The sequence below is a fragment of the Callorhinchus milii genome, unplaced genomic scaffold (genome assembly GCF_018977255.1).
Source record: "Callorhinchus milii isolate IMCB2004 unplaced genomic scaffold, IMCB_Cmil_1.0 Scaffold3, whole genome shotgun sequence".
Lineage (NCBI taxonomy): Eukaryota > Metazoa > Chordata > Chondrichthyes > Chimaeriformes > Callorhinchidae > Callorhinchus > Callorhinchus milii.
Window position 1 is genome coordinate 50,595,806 of NW_024704744.1, and position 18,258 is coordinate 50,614,063.

General features: G+C 41.0%; 1 protein-coding gene across 1 annotated transcript in view; it reads left to right on the top strand.

Annotated features, from left to right (window-relative positions):
* bach2b (BTB and CNC homology 1, basic leucine zipper transcription factor 2b) overlaps positions 1–17,996 on the top strand; it is a 181,328-nt gene extending 163,332 nt beyond the window's left edge. The window contains exons 4-6 of the mRNA XM_007892915.2: positions 4,840–6,387; positions 14,162–14,368; positions 16,319–17,996. Coding sequence (XP_007891106.1) covers positions 4,840–6,387; positions 14,162–14,368; positions 16,319–16,807 — 2,244 coding nt within the window. The 3' untranslated portion in view covers positions 16,808–17,996. The remainder of the gene's footprint in view (positions 1–4,839; positions 6,388–14,161; positions 14,369–16,318) is intronic.
* The last annotated feature ends 262 nt before the right edge of the window (positions 17,997–18,258 follow it).

The window sequence follows — 18,258 nt, forward strand, 5'->3', positions numbered from 1 at the left end:
TCACTACATTTACAGAAAAATTCGGAAGCACCTTCCTTTCCTCTCCAAGGTACTAGAACGAGTCATCTTCGCTTCTCTCTCTATCTGTGACTCGGGCTATCACTGCTTACTCGACCTTCTTGACCTCTCTTCCCTCCTTCAACACTATCAAACATTCTATTCTTCTCCACCGTCTTTCCTCTAAGCTCCATCTTCTTGGTTCTGTCCTTTACTGGTTTCATTCATACCAATACCAATGTCTCCACTTCATATCTGCCAACAGCTTCTCCTCCAGATCCCGCACCGTCAGGTGTGGCAATCCTCACGGCTCTCTCTTTGATCCTCTCCTTTAAGTAACTGGCTCCTCCCGCTCGGCGATGTCATCCGAAGACATGGGGTTAACTTCCACTGACATCCCACCATCCAGAAGATCGAGTTCAAGATCCTCGTCCGAGCTTTTAAATCCCTCTACGATCTTGTCCCACCCTATCTCCGACCTTCTGAAACCCTACCAACCTGCCCACTTCCTTCGCTTGGCAGGCACTGGTCTGCCTCACATCCCCCTGTCCTGCCAGCCCCATCATCGGCAGTCGGGCCTTCAGCCTTTCTGCCCCACTCCTAGAACTCCATTCAGGAGTCCTTTCAGCTCAGCCTTTCTCTCGCCTCCTTCAAGGCCCATCTCAAAACCTTCCTCGTTGACCACCCCTTCGGTCATCTTCGCAACCCCACCCCTTTGGCCCCACCTTTCCCGCATCCAACCCCCATTTCAAGGGTAAACCCTTGAGTGTTAGGATATGCACCAATGTGAAAGGCGCTATATGAGTGCAATTTGATGCAGTGGTGGAAGGAGTGAGAGATGATGAACCAAATAGGCTTTTCTTATTCCTTGATTTCATGTATTTTTCCTCACTGTCTTTTTGGCAAGGGCTACAATCCTTAATAATAATCCTTGCATTTGATACAGCACCTTATCACATCTTTGAGACGTCTCAAAGCGCTTCACAGGATATAATGTAAGTGAATTGACTGTATATTTGGTAGGGGATCCTTATTAATCAAATACTTAGGGACCTGCTATAATGCTGTGCACCATGGAGTGATGGGAAGCATGTATAGAAATTCTGTTTTCTAACAGCATTCCCTTGTCTTATATTTTTGGAGCGAGGACAAAGACAAGGGCACAGCGCTGAATCGTTGCTCAGTCTGCATCTTTCAACTGTCAATGGAGGCCCAGAATCATGTGGAGCAGACAGTCTGTAGAGTGCCAGAAGTGAAGGGGATGAGAGCCAGAATTGAAGGGAATGAGAGCCAGAATTGAAGGGAATGGGAGCCAGAAGTGGTCATATAAGGAGTGCCTTTGGCATAGTGTAATACGCTCTTCAGGGTAACAGATTAGTAATAGGGTACAGTTCTCTCTTCACTTACCACTGATAAAGGTGGATGCTATAAACTTCCAACTAGACTGATGTTTGGATTGGGTTTAACATAGCTTGAAGATGCTAGTTTGTTCATATCTTCATTTAAAGAGCAACAACTCAATGCAAGAGGACAAAATAAAGAAAGATTGGAGCAGCTCAATGTTTTCTTTTGGGCGTAGGATTGAAGAAGAAGAAAACATGTTGCAGTAACCTAAGTGCTTTCAAGCTATCCGCTATCTGAAGCGCTTTGAGACGTCTCAACAGCATGATAGGGTGCTATATCAAATGCAAGGATTATTATTATCATTATCCTTGCAATGATCAATGTTTGTGTATTTTAAGTCACACCATGATCTAAACGCCGCTGCAAAGCTTATGCATTGCCTTATTTGTGACTTCCAGTTTGGGGTATCAGATTGATAGTCCACTTGATAGACAGATCAACTTTAACATAAATTACGGCATACTGCAAGATTTCATTTTTATCAAACCAAAGTAACAGCATATGATACGATTGACACAATGTGCCGAACGGCCTTCTTCCATGCTGTAAACTTCTATGATTCTATGGATTGTAAATGTCCTAGCTGGCCAATTGTGATTCTCAGTGGGTAAAGTCCCAAATCAGACTGTTGAGTAAAACCCTACCCATTTATCACCAGTATCTCGTTCACCAGCTGTCCTGGCTGGCTTGGGATTAACAAATTGCCTGTTGAGAATTTCACAATCCAATATTTGCAAGCAGTAAGTTGTGGAGAATTTTGAAAAATTATTAAATTGGGTATTTAAATCTTACATTTTAAGAGAATGACCATAAAGCTGAGAGCAGGAGACAGTTCCTGTCTCTGATGCTTTCATACAGGGCTGTTAGGCTGAGGACGTCTCACATTTGGGCAAACTAGTTGTTGGGGAAAGAGTAATAAAGCATCAGTTTTATTGTTTAAATTGCATTATTAGCAGTAGATTTTTTTGTGTTTGAATTGAATGACTCCTTTGTTTAGATAATTTTACAGTAGGAGTTTAAACTCAGGGATGATATTGTTTGTATTTTTATGTTCTAGCTCAGTGACATTAGGGCGAGTGTTCAGCCTGATTTCCAAGCTTTTTAAAAGCTAGCTGAGGAGCCATTTCAGGCTCAGTTGATAGCATTCTCATCTCTGTGTCACAAAGTTGTGGGTTCAAGCCACATGTTTGGACTAGGAGTTCATACAGTTTAGGCTGGCACTCCAATGTAGTGCTGGGGAGTGCTGCATTGGAGGTGCCAACGTTCAGATGAGACTAAACCAAGATTCTGACTGTCTGTTCGCTTCATAGCTATTGTGGGAAATTGCTCTGTGCAAATTGGCTGCTGCATTCTCTTTCAAAATACACACTTTACAGTGAACCCTTCGAAGAGCTTTGAGACATGTTCCCGATGTGAAAGGTTATATATCAAATGTAAGGATTATTATTATTCCACTGAACTGAATATAATCCATAAATGCAGAATGTTTTCTTGTGGAAAGAAACTCTGTGTATTGTTTACCTGTTCATAGCAAGTTTAAAAAATGTTTTACTCTTTATACATCTGGTATTTTGTGTCTAGATTTATGATTTGAATTGCGGCTGTTGCTCATTCTCTCCATTCATGTATGTACATACTATTCTAGACTCCAATTAAATTACTCCAAATTATAACCATTTTAATTTTAAAAAAAACTCTGGAAAATGTAGACCAGCAAACATAAATCATGGCATGTTACGAGGTCTCATTTTTATCAAACTAGTGTAACAACATATAAAAAGTGGTATTGCATAGGCTATCTGGGTCATGTAATAATATCATGTATTTAGTTTTATGTGTTCAGTGATGAAAGGTGATATGAACTGCAGGTGTCCTTACCAAACAATCTTACTGGTAGTGGGATAAGTACCAATGAACTAAACTGTTGTGCTATGTTCTAATGTTCAGATTAGAACATCTGCCACTACAGATATCCCCACTTTCATGTCTCGGATCCTTATCAAGGGGTCCCATTAAGAAACACTGCAGTTCAGATGCCCCTTTTACTTCTATTTTATAATTAAAAAGAAACTGAGACTTTTTAATAATATGTAATTAAAAATCTCTCTTGCAAAAACAGAGGCATAGTTGGTTTTATATTATAAATATATATATTTTTTAAAAAGGTAGTTTTTCACCACTGCTACTTTTCACACTTATGGAAATTCGACCTGGGTCTAGATTTATTCTATTTACACAACACTTCAGAGTATCTAGATTTTGGTATATTTTTGAACCCATTCTTTACTTTCAAACCCATTTGCAGTAGTCTTTGAAAGAACTTGCAGAAGAACCTGCAGAACTTGTAAAATTGCATTGTCAGAGGTGCTGTACTTTGAGCGAGTCGTTAAACTGAGTTCCCATTTGCCTTTTCAATTGAATGTTAAAGATCCTATAGCACTATTCAAAAACAAAAGGGAGTTCTTCCAGGTGTCCTGCCCAACAATCCGCCAGATAAAATAGGCTATTCATATCATGGCTGTTGTGGGATGTTGCTGTACACAAATTGACTACGATGTTCACCTACAAATATAGAATTCTGTAAATTAGTTTGAGATCTTTTGATGACCTTTTTAAGCCACTAAATCAAACACAAGGAATATTATTATTAGTTTGCGGATGTTCTGAAATGTTAAGCAAATAGAGTAAATCTGGATCCAGGAGAAATTTCTCTTGTTAGTCTAGCTGGGCTAGTGAGACAGATTGGGCTAATAAGATGTGGTCTGGACTAGTGAGTCAGTCTGGCCTGATGAGACGGTCTGAGCTATGGGTTTCTCTATGGGCAATAGCAAATTGCACTTTATCAGCTGACTAGACAGCCACCTCTGCGGATCATCAGTCAAACAGCTCTGCCAATTCTTTGCACAGCATTCCAGCAAAGTGAGTCCCTGATGATAGCTGACGACGGAAGCCCAGACTGAATTTAAACAACTGTGTGTGTGAGGCGGATTTGCAGCCCTCTAGTTGTGAGTTCTGACACTCCACCGTGGGGTCACTGGGGTGAGAACACTTTACATCCCAGTACAAAAATTACATTGTGATCCTCCTAATGTGAAATGCTAAATGTGCATCTCAGAAGCAGCTTCTGCAGTTTTGCAGCATTGTCAGGAGAGTAAGTGTAATAATAAATCTTAAGTACTTTGCATAATTTTGCTGAAACAGAGGCAGCATTTTGGAAATCAAAAGCCTATTAGCTCCGCGAGCCAACAGGCAGTGGTTCCTGCTTTCCAAAGCAGATAGAAGTGTGGAATGTTCAGTGCTGACCCAATGAAAGATTAACTGGTACTTTTCAATGTTTGTTAATGGCCATTAGAACTGTCAGAAAACCTAACCACACTCGAAGTGTTTTGGACAATAGCACGGCTAATGGTAATGCTGGCAATTTCCCTGTTTTTGCAGGTCACCGCCAGAGGATTTAGCCCATTGTTGCAGTTTGCCTACACTGCTAAGCTATTACTCAGCAGAGACAACATCCAAGAGGTCATGTACTGTGCTGAGGTTCTGCGCATGCACAACCTGGAGGACTCCTGCTTTCGCTTCCTGGAGGCCCAGCTCTTTAATGAGAAGGATGGTTTCTTTCTCTACACCAAAATGTCAACTTGCCAACGATCAAATGCACAGGGAGATGGGAATTCTGAGGACGAGGAGGAAGAGGAGATGCAATCTGAGACTCACAAGATTACCTGCTCAAGAGAACGAATATGCACAGAGACCCTTGATTTTGACACCTCTAGCAGGCTGTCTGAGAAAGAGCCAGCTGTTATATCCATCCCTGTTGCATCAAACGATGTGGAGGAGGAGATTGACAGGGATGTGATCGATATGGGTCGTTGCCCAAAATACAGGAAATACCAGCTTGCTTGCACCAAGCATATCAATAGCATACCACATACCAGTACCTCAGGTTTTCCAAGCACATTTAAAGACCAGTCAGTCAATGCCCAAAGCAAGGCACAGATAAAATCTGAACCCCACCCACTGGAAATTGAAGGAGAAAAGCCTATTGTCCTGTCTGGAAGTGGCACAGACACCAAGAAGCAGGGGCTTGCAGATATGGAAATAGATGTAAAGCAATTGAGTCCAATGTGTGTTGGTCGGCCTAAAAGCAGATCGCCTCCTTGCTCAAGGTTCACTAGAAAGAAAGATGTAGATTCTGTTGGGAGCGGAAGCTCACTGCAGCAATCTTTTGACACCAGAACATCTTGTTCCCTGGAAAAAGGAATAACTCAGGGTGACCTCAAAATGGAATACAGGCCTTACAGTGAAAACTATGGACTGTCCTGCACACCTCAGAAAGAGAACAGTGGCTTTGCTGTTGGATCTCCTTTGACAGCACCATCTTGTGAAGTTATTTGCAAACAGGAATTGGAATCGGACAGAAAAAGTGTCATCTTCTCTTCCGGTACCTTGGACAGGACGACTGCTCCTGCTTCACATTCATATCCTGGTGGGAGCTCGCTAGAGAAAGAACTTACTGAGCGAGTGTCAAAGGGTTTGTGGAGTGGTACGAGCCAGTCACTTCCATGTTCACAGACTTGTGCTCCTGCTGGACTTTCTATGGAGCCATTATCACCATTTCAGTGTCGAATTCGGCCTAACTGTAATACCAGCTGCCCAGTGCCAATTAAAGTGTGCCCCAGGTCTCCTCCTGAAACTAGGACCCGAACCTCCAGCTCCTGTTCTTCCTACTCCTTTCCTGAAGATGGAAGCGGTGGTTCTCCTTGCAGTCTGCCCCAATTTGAGTTGTCCACTTCCCCCTGTTCGCAAGGAACGCGCTTCCTGTCTGGAGAGCAGCAAGAGCTGGGCGTGATGGCAAACGCAATGTACAGACCGTGTAAACCTCCATTGAAGTGTGAACAGTCCTATGTCACTAACTCCAGCGATGAATCTGGATCTTTTTCAGAAGGGGACAGTGAGTCCTGCTCAGCCCGAGAGAGAGGAAATGAGGTACAGTAGTAACAGCAATATTTTTTTTATCAGCTATGTTCGTGTTTACTAAGGTTCTCACACATCCATTCCTAAAGGGGAGCGTAAAACCATCCTATGTGCTTTGATAAAAGAGTGATAATAGTTTTTAAGAGTTTCATTTAGACGAACTGGTAAAATAATTGACCTTGTGGATAAACACACCACCAGTACAGTAATAGTCCTTAGTTTTATCCTTAAGTTTTAGCATTAAGACCATTGTTTTCGAAAAAAGGGCAGAATTATGTAAAATTCTTAAATTCAGTCAAAATTTGGAAGCCAGATTTCCGCTAAAGAACTGCAGAAAAACAGCTTTCAAATTAAGACCGAATTTGAGTGATTTTCCAAAATTCTGTTTGGTCGTACATTTTATGACAATCATTTTAAGGCTCAAATATGAGGGTCTTTTGAACCAAATCGACCGCAGAAACATTTGAAGCAGTCAAAATTGTTTGCATCTCTTAAAGAAGGAGAAAGGGCAGATTGATGGCAGATGAAATTTAATGAAGAGAAATGTAAAGTGCTTCACATGGGGACAAAAAATCCAGGAAGGAACTATTATTTAAATGGTAACAAATATTTTTTAGCGGAAAATGGAAAGGACCTGATTGATAATAAAATGCAGCTATCCCAACATTGGTCGGTAGCAGTGAGTAAGGCAAACCAGATGCTGGGCTGTATTAAGAGGGCAATATTAAGCCAATATAGTGTGGTAATCCTGCCACTTTATAAATCACTGATGCAACTGAACTTGTAATACTGTGTGCAGTTCTGGTCACCGCAATATGAAAAGGATATTGCAGCAATTGAGAGGATACAGAGGAGGGCAACCAAAATGATGGAGGGGATGGATGGACTGGACTACGAGGAGGGATTAGATAAACTGGGCATGTTCACACTGGAGAAGAGAAGGTTGAGGGCTGATATGGTTATGGTCTTTAAGATTCTGAAGGGAATAGATAATGTAGATCACGATAAGCTGTTTTATCCTTTTTTTAAGCCTTTGGTCACCTTCCTCCCCCTCCCCCTGGCTTTGTCCTGGTATCCATTACTGTGAAGCGCTCTGCGATGCAGTCCGGCGTGGAGGGCGCTATATAAATCCAAGTTATTGTTGTTGTTGTTATCTTGTACTGAACAGTAGAACCAGAAGACACAGCCTGCGATTGAAAGGGGGGGTAAATTCAGAACAAATCTGCGGAAATAACAACAACAACAAAATACATTTGTATAGCTCCTTACACATCAGGAGGACGTCCCGCTACATCAGTGAACAAGTAGTAAATTTATGGAATAGCCTAGGGAAACTGGAAGCTGAAAATGTTGTTTGTTTCAAGAATAAATTAGATAGATTTCTGCTATAAAACAATATCTCAGGATACAGTATATAGTTTGGGACACGACATGTCAATTAAGCAACTGCCAGAATGGTGGAATGCGAACTAGATTGATCTTAGACTTCTTTCGCCTAGAACATCACTGTCTTTCTTTCTCCCTGTTAAAGTAAGTGTAGTGAAGCTGCTCTGTATAGTGACTGTAGGCCATAGATTTGATGCTCCTCTCATTCATTGATATCTCTTTGTTCTGGGAGAATAGTGAGTTACTTATTTCCCCAATACGAATGTCCAAATGAAGTAAATTTTGGTGCAGGTATTGTGTGCTTTTCAAATGTGTTTTTGACCGCTGGCAACGACTAATTACAAAAGCAGTTCCAGTCAGTGTCAGTGCAACACATTGAGAAAGGCAAATAAAAGTTAAAGCGACACTGTATACACACACTCAGCACGATAAATGCAAGTCAAAATGCAATTTCACCTCACTCAATCAAATGTGAGATTGTCAAAACAGAAAGATACAACAACAACTTGCATTTATATAGCGCCCTTCACGTGAGGTAACATCCCGGAGCACTTCATAGTGACAGAGTCTGCCAACAAACCAGGGGGAGAGGGAGGGGGAGGTGACCATAAGCATGATCAAAGAGGAAGGCTTTAGCAGGATTTGAAGGTGGGGAGGGAGGGGTCAAGTTGGAGAGATTGAGGGAGAGAGTTCCAGAGTTTCGGGGCTGAAGGCATGGCCATCGATGGTGGAACGAAGGACAATCAGGAGGCGAACGGAGGTAGTCGGTGGTGGAGTGGAGGGTAAGCAGGCTGGATAGGTAGGGAAGTGCAAGCCTGAGTTAATTCTGGTACCTACAGTTTACAGTAGAAAAGGCCACGCTTCACAAATAAAAAAATGTTTAAATGATTAAACTGATGAAAAAAATTAATTTTACAATCTGGCATAACATAATACAATGGTTTGTCCAGCATTGGTTTTAATGAACAGTGGTGCGTTGCACATGTTCTGCCTAATGTTGTTTTGGTAGTAGGCTAACATGCAGACTACAGGCCTGAATTTGAGAATGTGCTTTGTGTGTGTTTGAGAAAGTAATTATTTCCATTGTACTGTAAATAAACACAGTAAATGTCAGTGAACTTAAAGTAGAGTATGTGTTATTTAAAAATAGCCATGTGCAAGGTTGGAAACAATACACTGTGGAGGAGGAGGAAGGAAACTTAAAATATTGGATATTGTCTGTGGGAGATCAGTCTTTCAGCCCACAGTGTTCTGTATTACGTTCTCCCAATATCCTTACGTTATTAACTGATGTGTAGTCACAAACTTTGATGTTTATTTGGTTACTAAAGTCATCATTACAGACTTATGTTTCAGGTACATAAATGACCGTAAGTCCAGTTTTCAAAGCACAAAGTGTAAGGAGTCTTGCAATAGTTTGATATTTAAAGATTAAAAGACAAAGCATACTAATACTAATTTATACTTTCTTGGGTAGGACATTCCATGAGATATTGCTTCATCACTGCAGACTTGCAAACAGTGATCTATTTCAAATAGTTTACACTTGTGAACTTTGCAAATGAGCTCAGTGATCAACATAATCCATTACGTTGTGACAGAGCTGAACAAGCTGTGTTTTCCGGCCCATGAATTGCTGATGAAGTAGTTTAGAATTTTTCTTAGGTTGCAGAGGGTTAATATTTATTTATTTGAGTATTGCATTAAAACACAGTGCAGTACAACTTGTATTTATACAGGGCTTCTCACATGGGGAGGATGTATCAAAGCGCTTCTCCATTGCTGGCTGTGGGCACCTGAGCGAGGGGGTGGGAACTGAAAGGATGGGGATGGCTGAAATGTGAGGTCAAAGAGGTAAGTTGTGAGGCAGGCTTTGAACGTTGGGAGGAAAATTGCAGATTGTCTAAAATGGACACAATGCTACACAAGTGATTTTCTCCATGTCAATAAATGTTCCAATTTGGGGTCATGTATGGGTCAAAATTTGGCAAGTGATATTATTACTGGTGAACAAATGTGGTCAGTAATTATCTCTGGCCTTGGTGGTGTGTGGAGAGAGTTGGGGGGAGGTGGTCCCTAAACCCAGTGATACCTATTGACTGCTTTTGACCACATTTATGTTCAGTGTTATTTTTATCATGGATGATAATACCAAATGCAGGAATCTTGACCCCATAATGGGAAATCAAATAGGAAATAATACTGCACTCCCTGCCAAAGATCAATAAATTGACCCACAATAAGAGGATAACCACCAGCGTTCAATGGTAGGTAGAAAATTATCACATTTTCTAACTGTTAATTTATTTCATCGAACCTCAGATTTGTTCAGAGTTTGAGGTTGGGGCTATCCTGTGACTCAGCCATCTAGCCCTGGAGAGGTTTATCAAATGTTATATCTAGTGACTGAACTGTTAATCTATACTGTGATTGTGTTAAGAATCTTAAAACTGTTCTCCAAGGCTCAAGCATGGTCATTTTAGTTCATGATTGTCTGTGAGACATCGCTGTGCGCATATTCACTGCCACGTTCCCCTAAAAATGACATAGTCATTACACTTTACAGTAAATCATATGAAGTACGTTGAGTTGTTTTGACAATGTGATGAGGCACTACATCAAATGCAAGGATTATTATTTTAATTACTTGGAACAGCGATTCAGTTAGAATATATTTTAAGCCACGATCTGTGTTTATTTTTATAGTACTGAATACACATGCTTTCCACAACAGTAGCACATTATTACTGATAAGTACGTAGGCTGATAGCACAATTTGATCTGGAGAAATACACCCACTGTGAACTGTTTTCCAAGTGTAACTGATGTAGTGAGCTTATGAAACTGTCTTGCCGATACGACAGTCTGAGTGAGAGATGTTCAAAAGTTCTTAACTTTCATTCTTCGTCTGACCCGGTATTAATGGCAACTCGTTCTGTTAGTGCCATCTGCAGGTCCAAATCCGCATTGCGCTTTGTGTTCCAGTTCCCTTCGGATGATTCCAGAGGCATGGTCCACTCTAAAAATATTGCTGTAATGAAACAAGAACGCCTATTGTTATCATGTTCCCTATGTTGGGCTGGAAGCTACTAACATTTCCATTACACGCTTGGCCCTTGTTTGCAATGAGTAAATCTACTACGTTCAACATGTTCCCCTGAATTCTGTTGCAGTTGTACAGAGAGTGTTTTCATAGAATCACATGTAAATCAGGATCATTTCAAAAGTGCCATGAAAAAATAAAGTCTGGGTACTTTTTAAAAGAAATGGGACTGTGCTAATAAAAATAATAGCACGTTTTAGGTCCCATTGTCAGCATAGCATTGCATACTCCAGCATAGGATTAGAGGCAACTCTTCCTGGAGGTTATTCTGTCTCATGCAATCCAGCTAAGGGACTTTGAATGATTCAGAACATGCTAACGTAAGCAAAGTGGCAATGCCTTCGGACGTCCTTCCAATGTGAAATATGCTATATAAATGTAAATTTGCATAGTCTAAGTGCTATTCTACTCCATTTCAGTACATTTGTGAATTTGTCTGCACTATGCTTACCATTTGTAAGTATAAATGTAAGTTGTTGTTATTTAATTTCATAAGTCCAATTGAATTTTACATTCAGAATCCACTTGGATTTGATCTGACAGTTTATCATGTTGAACCTTCTCAATGTGCTTCATACAATGAGTTACCCTTTTCCAAGTAGTATCTGTTGTTCTGTAGCCAAATGTGATACCTAACCTACTTTAGCAATGTACTATATGAGAATAAGCAACAAGATGAATAGCCAATCAATTCCTTTCTTTCAGTTAGTGAATAAAATAGCCACCATTATGTGGTAACCCTAACCTCAACACAGCACTTACCCTCAATGTATCAACAAGAAGTCTCCAATATTTCTCGTTCTTAATTCCACATCCCATTAGAATGAGCTCACCTGTCTCGGTACTGATAGACAGCGCCATGGGACATCCTCCCGACGTGAAAGGCGCTACACAAATGTAATCTTGTTGTTATTGTAGGTACTGGAGTTTTTGCAAACGAAAATCCTTATCAATGACAATAACAACTTGCATTTATATAGCACCCTTCACTGGGGTAGTGTTATTTGGAAGACCCGCCTGTTAGATGCCTTTCCATAATGACTGGTTATGATGTCCTTCCTGTTAGGTAAAAGGTGTATTCCAGGTGCTAATCTTGTCAGGGTATCCCTGCTGTCACAAACACTTCAGGTTGTTACTCTTATGGTATTAACTTCATTAGGACTTAAAAGGTTGGTTGAGCTCATATCTTATGGGCTAACCATGTTCAAAGATATACTTGTGCCATTATTTGTCAGTAACCAATGAAAAAGATTGCAGAATCACCTGTGATTTTTTTTGTTTGTGGTTAATCCCACAGTGGAGTCCTGTAGCTCAGTGGTTAGAGCACTCGCTTTGCAAGTGAGAGTACTGAGTTCAATTCCAGGCAGAGGGCGAAACCTTGGGCAAGTTTCCTTACTCCACACGCCTAATAATAATCCCTCCAAAAAAACAAAAACAATAATAAATTGGTTATTTTTCAATCCATGACTGTTTGTGGGACATTGCTGTGCGCAATTGGCTGCCGCGTTCGCCCACAAATATACAGTCAATTCACTTTGCAGTATATTCTGTGAAGCGCTTTGGGACGTCTAGAAGACGTGAAAAGCGCTATATCAAATGCAAGGATTATTATTATAATTGGGATTTGGAATCACATTGTCTAAGATGGCACTCCAATGCAACACCAGGGGTGTGTTGCATTGTTGGAGGTGCTATCTTTCAAATGAGATGTTAAATCTGCCTGTTCAGATGGTCATTAAAGATCCCATGACACTATTCAAAAAGAGAATGGAGTTTCTCCTGGAGGCCTGGTCAATAATCTCCCAATTAAATTGTTCACTCGTTCCTGGCTCTTGGACATTGCTGTGTGCAGTTGTGCTGCCGCATTTGTCTACAAATTCAGAGATACTCCCATTTCCCAGTAAATCTCATGTAGGGCTTTGAGACATCCTTCCGATGTGGTAAATCATAATATCAAATGCAAGGACTATTAGTATTATTATAATTATATAATTGTGTGTTTGAAGCCCAACCTGCACTGTAGACCCTATTGTTACAAAACAAAAATAATATTTGTTGGTTACAAAGGTTCTGAGAATAATGGAGAACCTCTATCTTAAGGCATATGAAGTGATATTGTACCTATTCTGTGGCAGATAGCCACAAGGTACCTTTCCTTCAGCAAGCACTCACCAGCTCCCTTATCTTAAATACTTCAAGGCGTTTATCCTATGTGGAACCCAGTATAATAATGAAAACTGTTGATCAGCCATCATTACCCCATTCCTCAAGAAACCCTCACGGGATGTCTCCATGTTCTCCAATTGCCATCCTATTTCCAATCAGTCCTTCCATTCCAAGGTGTTGGAACAAGTCGTCACCTCCCAGTTTCACTCCTTCCCCTCTCATCACTCCCTCCTCCTGCACCGAGATTGTCACAGTCAAGGTTGACAATGACATTCTCTCCATTTATAACCAGTGCTTTCTGACTTCTCGTCTTCTCGACCTCTCTGTCACCTTTGACTGTCATCCTTCTCCACTGTCTCTCCTCCCTGCTCCACCTTCAAGATTCTGTCCTTTCCTGCTTTCGCTGCTGTATGTCCCAGCATCTTCACTTGGTTTCTTCCACTGGGGTTGAGATGACCATTTTCAAGAGTGATATTTTCAGCTGATTTGGTTCTTTATAGAATGCAATCTCTTGACACTGGGAGCACAAATGTTGTTCATTGAATTAAATTCTGACAGTGTGGTCGTGATGTAATTGTGAACTTGACAATGGAGAAGTGGTGCGATACATTTAAATTTCACGTATCTTGCTGAAGGGAAGGTATTTTGTGGATATCTGCCACAGTATAGGTACAACATCACTTTATATGCCTTAAGATAACATTAATAATAATAATAATAATCCTTGCATTTGATATAGCGCTTTTCACATCGGTAGGACGTCCCAAAGCGTTTCACAGAACACACTGTAAAGTGAATTGACTGTAAATTTGTGGGCAAACGCGGCAGCCATTTGCGCACAGCAATGTCCCACAAACAGTCGTAGATTGAAAATGACCAATTTTATTATTGTTTTTGGTTTTGGAGGGATTATTATTAGGCATGTGGAGTAAGGAAACTTGCCCAAGGTTTCGCCCTGCCTGGAATTGAACTCAGGTCTCTCGCTTGCAAAGCGAGTGCTCTAACCACTGAGCTACAGGACTCCACTAATCTCTAATTAATCTCATTTTCTTTCAATGATTAAAAATTACCATAAGGAATAACCACATAATAGAAATGTAATTGATTGAATCACTTTTCTTTTTCCTCCAGGTCAAGCTCCCCTTTCCAATAGATCAAATCACAGATCTTCCAAGAAATGATTTCCAAATGATGATCAAAATGCACAAGTTAACCTCAGAGCAGCTAGAGTTCATCCACGATATCCGGCGTCGCAGTAAGAATAGGATTGCAGCCCAGCGTTGCCGCAAGAGAAAACTGGACTGCATTCAGAACTTGGAGTTTGAAATTCGCAAGTTGGTGAGTGGAACAGTGTGCCACATTTAAAATTAAGCCTGTTTTTTTGAGTCAAGTTTCTCATCTCTTCGGAAAACAAAAACACAAGTCGCTGGGAACACTCAGCAGGTTAGGCAGCATCCATGGAAAAAGGAAAGTGAGTCAACATTTCGGGTCCACGACCCTTCGTCAGAATAGGACGAAGGGTCCAGTTCTGGCAAAGGGTCGTGGACCCAAAACGTTGACTCACTTTCCTTTCTCTATAGATGCTGCCTGACCTGCTGAGTGTTCCCAGCGACTTCTGTTTTTGTTTTCATTCCAGCATCTGCAGTATTTTGCGTTTTGTTCTCATCTTTTCTTCCTGTCACCTTTCGTTATCACAACAAAATGGTTGGGATTGTGTCTGGTTCCAAGCTGCAGCCAGCAGTGGAATTGGCCAAAGTATAGAATCAGCAACCTGAGAACAGAACAAAGTCACTTGTTAACAGCTCGTTTAATTACTGAGGCAAAAAGATTTCACATTAATTCAATAAGCAGGGTTTACAATACTCAAATTTGCAATAAGCAATATTATGCTATTATACCCGGGTGTAGTGCGTCTCTGTGATGATAGTATCAGAGTTCATAGGCAGCACACAAAATTCTCTTGGTTTGAGAACGCTGATGATAGCGACCATTGAATCTCTTACAGTTATGTACTTGTATCGTTATGTACAGTCAACATCTGTTCTTTTTTCTTCTGATGTGACTTAAATCTCAGAACCTTGGTATACAGTTCTGCCTTTCTGGATGAGTGAACAATGCACTCATTCTCAAACCAACTCTATCTGCCCAAGCGTAGCTCAGTTATACTTCTTTATAGCGTGGTTACCTACTTCAGGTTGATCGGTGGATGTCAGCACTTTTTCACCCACCTGATTATTTTAATTAACTTGGGTCGACTTTGATTAAACTACAGGTCTATACAACTGCAATCAATTCACAACATAGCAGACGACATATGCAATAACAAATTCACCTCTTCATTCTTAGCCAATTCTTCATAATACGATACACAGTATATTGACATCTTTTCATACTATTTTGTCCAGTATTATACCAGCTTCCCCATGATACCTCAGTTAGAAATTCTGCAATTCAGCTCAATTTAATTAAAACAACATTTTGTAATCAAGATTGTAATTCTACAAGTTATCTCAACATTTGCTAACAAGCATAAACATACCTAAATTAACTGAAACAACATTTTTTAATAATTCATTTTTGATCCCGACAATATTTCACATCCCAGCACTGCATGGAAAATAACCCCAGTGAGAGTTTGTATTGTAACTATCGTATCGTATCGTAACGGTGCGATTTATTAAATGATCTCCACTCGGCGTGCTGCAGCAAAGGCCATGCGTACCAGATCCGATGAGTTTTCAAGCACACCATTAGAGCAGTTCACTCCAGTGCAAAATTATAAAATATTGTACTTTTGCAGCAGGAAGATGATTCAGGGGCATTGGCTGGAAATATGGCTTCGGCAGTCTCTCTCACAAACTAAAACTGGTCCATTATTTGCAATGCTAATGAACTAGTTTCAGATCAGAAATAAATGTGCTGCAGTTACCTACCGAAACTCTGGAACTCAATCCCTGTGCCTTGCCCACATCTTATCCATCTTCAGATCATACCTGAAAACCTTCCTCTTCAACCATGTCTACAGTAATTTTCCCTCTTCCCCCCAGTCCCTCCCTCCCTCCTCCACTCCTCTGGCTTGGTGTCAAGCTCTTTTAAGCATTCCAAGACCCTCCTACACATGAAGGGCACTATATAAATACAAGTTGTTGTTCATTCTTGAGATGTGCTCCCATAAAAATGTGAATTGTATTGTTTTTACATTCAGTAGAATTTGCAGTTTTTTGTAGCGTCTATAGCGAGTGCTATCCAGAGCCTGAATTACATACACTCTTTCTGTCTTTCTCACAGTTGTGTGAAAAGGAAAAGTTATTGACAGAACGCAATCAGCTGAAGGCTTGTATGGGAGAACTATGGGACAATTTCTCGTGTCTTTGCCAAGAAGTCTGCGGTGACGTCCAACTCAGCTCAGAGCAGATCCAGTCCCTGCACAGGTACTGCCCAGCCCTCAGGCCTCTTGATCAGGCAGCGACCGCTGGCAGCGACACCTCACCCTCGGCCGAATTTGAACAAAAGCCGTTGAAGGCACTGTGTGTGGGGGAAGGGGTGCTGTGCTGCTCAGAGCAGGAAGATTCCCACCTCGGAGCTCAGTGGTCACCAAGCCACAGTGCAGAGGGGTGCACGTCGGAAAAAGCCCAGGGACTGCTCGACCAAGGAACTTGTTCTGAAAGGAAGCCCTCCTTGGAACAGTGCAGTCAAACAGTGACAGTGGATTTCTGCCAGGAAATGACTGATAAATGTACGACTGACGAACAGCCAAGGAAAGACTGCAACCAGTGATCGAGTAGCCTTTATTTGTTTTTGTTTGGTTTTCCTTAAAGCAAGCAGGAGGTTCACGCGGTCAAGGTGCAGGCAACTTACAATTGTTGATGTCTTTCTCTTTAATGCACACTACAACAGTCTTAAACTGCAGCAATACTCTGTACAGGTATTACTCCTACGGCGGCTGAGGGTTACCCTCACAATGGTGCTAGATCCTGCTTATGCAGGGAACATGACAGTGGTAACACTGTTGTTTTACTATGATTATTAATGTTATTGTTGTTATGATTTTGGCCTTCATTCTCAACAGGGATGGTCAGGCAGCCTCTCATTTTACCTTGAAGGACCTAATAGCGTGCAAACGGTTTTTCAGCAAGCTTGGTGGCCCATGTCACACACCAACTCAGGAAATCCACTGAATGTTCAGCGTAACACAGTACACATCAAGAACTCTTCATCTAAGATCTGTACTATAAGCAGACTCCTGCATCCTGTATTTTTATCATTAGTATACTGGAAATCATCATCTGTATTGTACAGAGAACCTGGTTACAACATTCCCATTGCCTTCTGCAGAACATTACAGGAACTTTGTTAAGAATTTAGACGGTTAGATTTTCACACTTGAGCAATATCACCTTCTTTGTACTTCTTTGTAAAAAAAAAAGAATAATTTGAAGTCTATTTGATGTAAATTAAATTTATAGAGATCTCCGGCACTGCTTTAAAGGTGCCTTTGAACAGGGAAGATTTGTTATTATTGTCAACAAAAAAAGAGTGACGGTCAAAACTGCCACTTGCACTGTGTCTATCCCGGGGGATTATTTTTTTGCTTTACTGCATGGTGCACAGCGCACTAAATGTTTAAAAAAAAGAAAGTTATCCTAAGAGCGAAGGTCAGTTTCATCTGAGCCTCCCTCGCCAAACTATGATAGCTAATTGTTGCTGTAACGATGGTTATGAAAGGGATTGGTGTAGAATGGCCAATACCAAATTTTATAAATTCTGCTTGTGATATTCAGTGTCCACCGTTGGCAACTCTGATTATAAAAGAATAGATTTATGTTCAACAAACAACCCAGCCTCTTCAGGAAGGGGTTCAAATGCTAAAGTTGGTGGTTGCAACTGCATGGGCCTCGGAATCGATATGACTGTATGTATAAATTGTTTTCCAGATAGTTATAATTTTGTATTTTATTTATTTGTATTTTTATTTTTGTATTTTTTCTTGCAAGTAAGAGTTCTCTTCCCCGTGTAACGTCATCGGAATCATGACTCTGGTTCTGTCAACGCCACTCAGCCACTGGCTGTCAGGGACTGAACACACAGGAGCAGCACAACTCCACTCTCCCTTTCACTTCTCCATCCCTTTCCTGAAGGAAAGGTGATCTTCCCTCTCCTCCCCCACAGTACCACCCACACACCCCCATGGCATTCTATCTAAGATCGGAAAATCCCGGCCACATCTC